The sequence below is a fragment of the Pyxicephalus adspersus genome, chromosome 1 (assembly GCF_032062135.1).
Source record: "Pyxicephalus adspersus chromosome 1, UCB_Pads_2.0, whole genome shotgun sequence".
Taxonomy (NCBI): domain Eukaryota; kingdom Metazoa; phylum Chordata; class Amphibia; order Anura; family Pyxicephalidae; genus Pyxicephalus; species Pyxicephalus adspersus.
The window spans coordinates 148,284,887-148,294,549 of NC_092858.1; the positions used below are offsets into that span (position 1 = coordinate 148,284,887).

Here is a 9,663-nt window from a genome sequence, read left to right on the forward strand (position 1 = left end):
AATTTCACATTATTCATGATGACCCAATGTCTGCCTAGGATTACTCCTTTATTACCGCTACTAAATGACAGATCCCGGAGTTGCGGTAATATTGCAGAGAATTCCAGGTGACGTCATTGATTGAATTTAGGAAATGACATCACCTGGGATGGAGGCAAGAGATTATAAGACTACTTGGTGTCCCTGGACATTACTCTCTATTCCTTTTCATCATATTTCAAGATACAAGTATTAAAGCCTTATAATCAGTTCATTATCCATTTTATTCTCCTCTATGACCAGAGCATTTTATTTCTTTCAGCATATTTGTTGTTTGTGTTGTGTTGGTGTTTTTATATAAAAAAAACTTCTCCCTTTGTATTTTATACATTTTTAAGAGGAATACATAGAGCAGCTAGATCAAAAGATGGATGGGTCAGAGAAGAAACAGATCTAGCACCCTTTGCATGCAGCAAAGGATTAATGACAACATGCCAGCTGTGGATGGGCAGAGGTCTCCTTAGAATGAATGGTTGGGAAACATTTTCCTGTCTTTTGTAGTATAAGGATCTGCAGATGTTTCTCCCCTAAAAGACTTCAGGGGACCTGCATGCCTAAAGCAGACCTATGCTGATGTAAGCTGACATTGCAGAACTCATTGTAAAGAATGTTGGTTTCAGTAGTTTTCAGTCACATACCTGAAACATCCGTGCTGATAGTGTACTAAATGTATGTCAATTCTCTGAACCACACACTCATTAAATAAAAAGGCAGAGGATCAGAACACCAACAGGCAAGATGCATTTTTAGAACCAGGTCAGAACTGGCAGCTTTCATGATATCACATATAACTCTGAGCAGAGGGAAGAATCCTCCCCGTCACACAGAGATTTTCCAACAGGTTTCCAGTGAGTGCCTTTGGGACTAAACACATTACCTTCTGTGCCCAATGGTGGCCCCAGATGGCCTATTTGCCCTTCATAGAAACAGTGCAGTGAATATAAGTAACAAGAAAACACATTGAATGGGGTATGCAAAATTACCAGGAACCACATCTAAGAACTAGTAAGCTGCAATAAATTACATGTTTGTTTATGGTATAGAAACACCAGAATAATACTGGTTATTTATTGCTTTGTTGGTGACGAAATGTGAAGTTTGGTCTCACTTGGAGGGACATATAAAATACTGTAATAAATTTCATATCTAAGCTAACATATGTATGGGATGGAGGATGAAGTCCTTGATTTACACCTGCCAGCACCACCTTAAATGCAGGAGAACTATATCAGCTGGTTTCAGAGGGGATTGTCATGCAGGTGATCTCTGCAAAGACTATAAAGCAATACACAACAACAATATTACCTTTATATACTTCTATTTTTTCTTTCTACTGAAAAGTAGCATCTATTTGTTTTAATATTACCTGAACATGGGAGATTTTACCATCCACATTACAATCAGCTTAGTTCGTCTGCAGGTGCCATTAATATGAGATAATACTAATATATAATTTTTTTAAAAACAGCTGACTTTTCAAAGTTCATGTTATGTATATAACCAGATTTATAGAATAACCACAATTTAAAGTAAAAGTTATCAAGCATGTCCCTACTTCCTGGCCTAACCCTTCATAGACTTATTCTAACTGAGATTCACAAGATCAAAGTGTCTCTCCTTTGTTCCAGTAAAATATTATACATTATACATGCCTGTGTAGTACAGCCCTGTATACTTCCATGAAGCAGTGTCCTGAGGTCAGAGAGTAGTCCATAAAAGTCTTTGGGACTGTATTGGTCAGGAGCAGAGAGAGAGAAAACATTTTTTTTAGTTCCTTTTACTGGAAGTAATGCAAAAATTCTAAAATTTTGAGTGCCCCTTTTTGCCATCCATTTGTTTTACCCCATGTACCTACATTGAGACTCTTGTTATCAAGCAAGCAGCCTACTTTTTCTACTCAATACAGAACATAGCCAATAAAGCATGTCAATTGTTATATTCTCCCCCTGTTGTATTGAAAGCACAAAATAACTTTTGCTTCCTCCTCCCCAAAGTTCATACAAGGATTCTCTAATGCTAAAACAATTTTTTAATGTGTTGGAAGTTTTTTTTGTTGAGATAAACATTTAATCACTAAGAAATTTGTTAACCTGTGTAGGCCAGGTTGAAGCAGTGCTTGTACTAAAAAGCCAGGTTTGTTTAAATTGTCCACATTCAAGTTTCTCTTGCTGTATTTGGGATAGATGTAGTCCCTGGGTTACATACGCGATAAGGACTGTAGGTTTGTTCTTAAGTTGAATTTGTATGTAAGTTGGAACAGGTACATTATTTTAATAAATGCAGTTAGGACAGATGTTTTTCTCAACATATTATTAGGCAGCGTGGTGTCAGTTACTGTATAAAATCCTCACTAACTAACTTCTGGAGCAAGCTGTGCTTTGATATGCAAAAAGAAACAACTGCAGAGTTTTTCTTGGTCATTAAAGAATTACAATCAAAGATTTCTTCTGCAAATCATGCGAACGCCCCCCTCCGCCTTTCAAGCCTTGGTTCTGCACAGTAGCGAGCAGGGAAGCCCCGTTTGTATCTAGGAAGCGTCCATATGTCGGATGTCCTTAACCCGGGGACTACCCGTACTCATTGTTCCTAGGAAAGCTTTTGAATTCATAATTTTCTGTGCAGAACTCGGGGGTAAGGGAAATATCTGGAGCAATCATACTAAGTACCCCCTGGGGCTCCTCCAATTTTATCCAATACAAATGCTGTTCAACATAACAAGCCTCAATGAAGAGGGGCCCTTTGCACCCCTGGGATGCATTGTTTTTTTATGACATGACAGAGTCTGAATAAAATTGAAGCTGAACTTTATTATATCTTCTTTTGGCACTTTCCTTCAACCCAGTGCTTACATCAGTCTGCTGCAGGTGAATAGACAATTTCCTCAGTCCACACTTTTAAAAGGGGTGACACTCAGAATATTAATTGTGACTTGCTAACTCATCAAAGAGAATATACTGTAGTATAATAATCTGTACATTTTATCATTATACACTACCTGTTGAGGAAATGATGACATTTGTCTGCAGGAAGAAACATTTACTCTATCCACACTCCTCAAGGGGTAACTAATGTAGATTATACACTGTGTCTTTATGACAAGCAAAATGGAAAGAGGCGGAAACGGAAGAGCAAAACAAAAATTGCCCTGCAAGCACCAGCACTGACATGTTTATTCAGGAAGGTCGATGCTGACACTGGGTAATGTCTAAACACAGAGTGCTCCATCCATCTGCGGTAAAAAAAGGACAAATACATTTTCAGGGTAGAACTGGGATTCCTGTGAGAGGTAATACATACCTGGAAATGTTCACTAATACCAGTTACATAGGATGCATACATGTGAGAACAGGCACACTTTATGGAGAATTTTTGAATTACTGATTTTCTGTGCATGTAATTTAGTGTAGAAAAAGTAATGGGCAAATACATGTTATCAATTTAATTTTTGCCATTTTGGGGCACATGCTTTTGCAAGTAAAAAAAAGTCAACTGGCAGCCATGTTTTGTTACATGATTCAGTGCACAAAGATTCACAGAGAACAACATAAAATGTCATAGTCTCACTTACAGGCAGTTTGATATGACCAATTAAAGACATTTAACAATATTTAAAAAATATCTGTCTATATGCATGTAAGGCAATTGTATAGTCTCAGAAAATATAAACTATTTTTATGGGACACAAAGTGCAATTGCTTATAATACAGATGGTTATTTCATAATTCATATATCAATTTTTGAGGTAAAATCATAATCCTTGTTTTACAACCTGGCAAACAAAAGACCAAAATGATGAAAATAAAACAAGGAACAGATTAAAAAGCAATAATAGCCTGACAGTAGAATTCAAAGTATGCCCTATTCCAGCCAGTAGATAATTTAGTTCTCTCATAAGTACAATCTTCTCCTTGCATTCAGTAGGAAATATTCAGCAGCTCCATAGGTCTCTCATACAGTGAGCAGTTCTGGATTAAAGTGAACCTGTCACATCTGAGTTATTGCATGCGTTTGAGTTGTGAGTCTTTAATATCAATGTAAAGGTTTGCCTCTGAAGCAGAAATGGATTAAGACTGAATGGTACATTAATAAGGAGTGAAATAGGTACAGTGAAGGAGCACAATTTGCATTGCCGCTCCCAATCAGATAGTAATTATCTATAAAGGTGAACAAATTTGGAAAACTGCACTGTGTCCTGTTTTACTGCCGGAGGATGAGGGTTGTAGCTGGGTCCCAAGGACATCCACTGCACCCTAAGCTCCAGTCTACGTTGGCCTAATGTGGACCTGTTTCTGTTTTAAGAAGTTTTTATCTTTGCTTATTAAGCTTTACTTGTACATATTTGACACTTTACCTGGACAGTCATGAAGTTGAGAAGTCACCTGTAAAAGAAGCGTGTATATACCTGGATGACTGGCAGGTAGAGTATTAATAAAGCTGCCGTGTCTGTACTTCCACTTGCTGCATGTATTCAGAAGGTAAACTAAACACTTTTTCCCCCAGCGATGTGATTTTACTGGATTAAAGGGTTAGGGTGAACCAAAATGTATGGAAATATAACCAGGGATATGTTTATTTCTAGTGCTCACCCGATCAATGACACTCTTACATCAGTCAATGACAAAATGACAGTTCTTTGTACCCATTACTGAACCTATTTCCAGCAATTAGAGCTGCCAGTAATGGTGGTGTGATTGGTTGTTTCTGAGTAAGATTACATACAGATCATTGTAAATTAACCTTGTTTTTTTAATGAGATCAACTAATATTTAGGTATGAAAACATCTGTCATACATGGTGTACTGGAAAACTGCCTATGGCTGGGCAAATGTCCTCAGTGTCTGCTCTGACCGTAGCTTAATTGACCATTAAAGCACAATAGAAAGGGGAACCACAAATTCTACATTCCAAAAGTGCATCATAATAATAATAATTCTGAACAATGCCAAGAGCAAAATCTCTTTTAGATATTTTAACAAAATGAAGAGCTATAAAATGAACTTAAAATAAAATTAACTACAGCAATCCTTTAAAAAAAAAAAATAAGCAAATGTGACCACCACAACTTCAGCAAAACTTGAAAGAATGTGAACTTGAAACATTTTGGAGTCAAACATTCTGTATCCCCAGTCTCCAAGAAATAAGTATAAGCACTTTTGTTCAATTTTGACCAATCTGATCTACCTAATTCCATAGGAGGGACTGCTATGGAACGGCTGATTAATTATTGTTTAGCTATGAAACCATCTGTCATACGTGATGTACTGGAATTCTGCCTATACCTAGGCAAATGTCCTAATGTCTGCTCTGGCCATAGCGTCATGGACCATGAAAGCACAATACAATGGGGAATACATATTCTACATTCCAGAAGCGCATCATAACATTCATCCACTGCTAAATCTTGTTATCAATATTGTCCTCCAAACAGTGCCAAGAACAAACTCTCTTTTAGATATTTCAACAAAATGAATAGATATCAAACAAACCAACAGCAATAAACTGCAACAATCCCCTTGAAAAAATAATAAATAGTCCTATATGACCCCCAGAACATTTTCATCTAAACTTAAAACACCGTAAAGTGCACCTGTCACTTGCATTCTTCAAATAAATTCAAAAACCAATTACAGTAAAGTAATGCTCCTGAGTGGACATTAAGCATCGCACAGAGCATTTGCCTGGCCAGAGAATGGCAGCTTTCACTGTCCACAGACAACAGATGTATTTCTCAAGGCTGAACGTACATTTAAAAGTAAAGGAGTGCTTATTTACAATAAATCACCTAAGTAGGGCATAAGGGTATTGACTGTAATGGTGCTATTAGCAAAGCCAGCATAGCTACTGATAATATGAGTAGATCATAAGATTTTAAACTTTATATGTGTAAAGTTTTTGTTGTTTCTAAACATGTTCTAAAATTGAACTGTATATGAATCTAAAACGATGTCCTTTGGCATAATGTAAAGTATAATCATTAAAAATCATCCGGAAAAATAATGAAAGCAGAAAATAAAACACCAAAACAATAGAGAGACTCCCATGTGCTTCTTATTGGCTGGAAGTAGTTTGCCCCACTGAAAGATCTTACACACTTTTGCAAACTACAGGCATTAGCTGTAATGTGAGGCTGCCAAATCTCCCAACCGTCAGTCAAAGCAGCCTGATGACCAAACTCTCTTTGTGAATGCAGATGGAGGATTCTTTTAGCACTTTGGAATAAAATAGTTTGTATCCCCAGTACCCCAGAAATAATATTTCCCTGGGAAGAGGGCCTCTTCTAAGAGACTCCTTTAACAATGAAGAGCATGAACTGAGGGTAGTTCTTGAGTAGTCCATGTACTGGCTCCATCCCCTGTGGTAAAACATATGTGGGTTTTCTTGCTAGGAAATAGGGCATGTAACTCTTGAAGTGCATTCTGGGTCAGATGTCGGAATTTCAGTCCAGCTCAGTCAGTGCCATTGGACAGTACGTGCAATTGGTTTTCCAGGTTTGAGATGCGCTTCTCTTGAGACTCGACAATGCCCCGCAAGCACTTGATTTCTTCAAGTAGGTCTTCAAGGGAGACTCGCTAGTGAATAGTAATACCAGTTATTAGAACATTACAAACATAGAACTTTATAGTGTTTCAAGAAGCAGATTCTAGCACAACACATATTTGATTTTCTAAGATTTCTATCCTGTCTCACTTATTTCAAGGATTGGCCTTTGTGCTATCTATTTCAATTATGCCAGCTAATGATTACCAGCATACTGTACTTGCATATTCTGCTACTAGACATATTGATAGCTGCTATATATGGGGGAGTGCACCACTTCTGACAGCACTCCATACTTTAAGGCCCTGAAGAAGCGTCTTTGAATCACCTGAATTGTGTTGGCCTGTTTTATATGTTAATAAAAAAGACTAAATTGTTTGATGGCCTTACACATTAATACGCTGATTAATGCAAGTATCTGTCTTAACAAAGAAGAAAGCACTATGTGACAAGAGCCTCCAGTGTGTTGTATACAAGAGAGAATCTAGGATGGTGTGTAAACAAAGCCATCATTTTAAAGTTGTAGTTGTCTTTACAATAATAAAAAGCAATGCTTGCCCTTTACCAGAAGCCATTTTAGAAACTATAACTTGGTGAAAATGATCCATTAGTCTATGCTCAGGGTCATAGTAGAAGCATATTGTTTTATAGAAGCATACCTTGGTCAAAGACCTGATTTAGAAGCATCAGGTGACACTATGACTTCTTTAATTACAATAAAATTTGCTCCTAGAGTGACAATTGTTCTCTGAAGTGTGAAGCCTAACAATTTATCTTGTTTTCTATATCTTTTAGTATGTTTAATATTGTTAGATCTGTTAGATCTAAATGTGCAAAAACGTGCAAAGTGCACAAAAAGTTGTGAAAATTTAGGAGTGGGTTTGGTTAGAAAAAGACACTGAACTGTCCTGACACAAGTCCACAAAATAGGTTTGCATTGTTAGATCACAACAGGACTGAGCTCAATGCATTTCTACTTTAGTTTTTTTTGTACATGCAGGGTTTTAAAGGGATAAAAAATAAATGTTTTATACACGTGTGAGACCTTATAAAATATTTTAGAATTAAATAGAAAAACAGTTTTTCTGCCAAATGCTTTGTATTGCAGTCTTTAATTAATTGATATAAATTTCAGGCCGGTGCTCCATCTCCTGACTGGTGATACCCTCATGTTTATCCCTCTGTAAGAATAAAGACCTCTAACTTACAAGCCGTCAGCTGGTAGAGAGGAAACTCACCACAACTATTTTTTCACCTCCTGATCTTTTTACTTTAAAGTGCATCAGACTATGGTCATCAAACTATTTAAATCTTTTACCAAGCAATTAAGGAACTTTAAATGAACCTTCCATAGCTGCATGTATTGTGAAGTAATTCATTCAGCCAGCTTGTGTAGCGATTTACAAACACTTGCTATGAGTTAACAATAAATGGCCTCAGGTTGCCCCATTTCTGGTGTTATAGGACGTAAAAAGGAAAGAATATGTAATGTTAGAGACCCCAATGAAGATGTATTTATCCACACTGTCTACAGCTAAAGGGGCAAAGAAGGGCTTGTTTTTAAGTGACTTTATATTTTGTAACATGCCAATCCTTTAGTATGTGTGTTCATATTAAGTGAGGAGAAGTCTAACTTACTGAGAAGCCAGTATCGCAGGAAGAGTAGCTTCTACGTGGCCCAGTTGGAGGTTTGTTGTCCAGAATGTTTTTCTTGGTGACTTTAAGCTCTCTGTTTTTGACAGGAACATATCCATCCCTTAATGATACCAATAAGGGGTCTGCAGTCTGTCCTGCAAACCATTCATCTGCTTCGAGGGCTGGCTCAGGTCCTGGTGTATCTGGGTACAGATCATCCTGGAAAAGGTCTGACTATAAGACACAAAACAAAAGCTCATTAGACTGCACATATCTTGGTATACATAGTTATATATTCTTTACACCTAACAACACTGCTAAATAATTTACTTCTTTAAACATAGTGACAGACACGGCATTGTCATTGTCAATGTAAACTTTTTTTTCTTGGCAGTTTGTTCTTTGGGCATACACTCTGTTTATTGGGTCTGCATAGCTTTTACAGACCTAAACATGTGGAAGAAAATATCACCTGTGAAGTGGCTCTTATTCAATCATATGCCTGCTGTGCTGGGGGATCAATAACAGCATCAAGGCTCATGATAGGAATGATTTGAAAAAAACAGGACTCCATGCAGGTGTGATATTGTGATAATGAGAATATTGGTTAACTACACACGCCAAATAAATCTATAATGGAACATGGCTCACCTTTCTAGGTACTGTCATAACAATGGGCTCACATTTCCTTTCATGCAGCTTGTAAAACCTGCAAATATTTGTACAAAAATATTATATCTCAAGCAAGTCAGATTATAAACACATTGTGGTGCAACATTCATCCCACCTACCACGACTACACACAAACACACACTGGACAAAATGAATGTCTGAATGAAGGAACAAGTGATGTTTCAGAAAAGCATTACATTACTGATTATGGCAATACCACGTGATCTCCCCTATATGTTCTAGAGATGAGGAGAAGGGAAGTTTTACTGGGCAGCACCGACAACATTGCTTCAGATTTCTGTGCAGCAAAGGCCCTGTTTCAGTATTAGCCACATTTTATTGAATTGTATTTCTCTGTTTGCACTACCCTAAAAACCATCCCTGATGGCAAGTAAGTGTCCTTTTTAAATTATGATTGGCATTGTACCTTTTAAGAAAACTTGTCTCCTTGATAGTAAATGAAAACAGTGAGAACTTCCCTATTCTCTAATTTTAGGACAGTTATGTCAGAAATTATATAAAGTTGAACAGATAATTCACATTCCTATTATGTTGTATAGAAGGGGTGATGAGTGGCAAGATCCACAAGAAAAAATTTTGTGTACACATCCAAGAGCAACTAAACATTAGTATTATGTTGTTAATGGGCAGATTTATACATTAGGTTTACTATTGCATGTGCTAGATACATTATTCTTTAACCTCCTGAGCGTTACACTGAGGTCTAGATTTCTGTACCAAAAGTGATCCACTGTTTTTCATGAAATTTTTTTTTTAAAT

The 9,663-nt window shown here is 37.0% G+C and overlaps 1 protein-coding gene across 2 annotated transcripts in view; it reads right to left on the bottom strand.

The window, feature by feature from the left end:
- Positions 1–3,463: 3,463 nt before the first annotated feature.
- Positions 3,464–9,663, bottom strand: part of CORO6 (coronin 6) — a 55,421-nt gene continuing 49,221 nt past the window's right edge. For both annotated transcript variants that reach the window (XM_072430736.1, XM_072430729.1), the window contains exons 9-11: positions 8,863–8,920; positions 8,215–8,445; positions 3,464–6,608 (exon numbers count right to left, since the gene is read on the bottom strand). In XM_072430736.1, the coding sequence (XP_072286837.1) occupies positions 6,486–6,608; positions 8,215–8,445; positions 8,863–8,920 (412 nt within the window). In that variant the 3' untranslated portion in view covers positions 3,464–6,485. The remainder of the gene's footprint in view (positions 6,609–8,214; positions 8,446–8,862; positions 8,921–9,663) is intronic.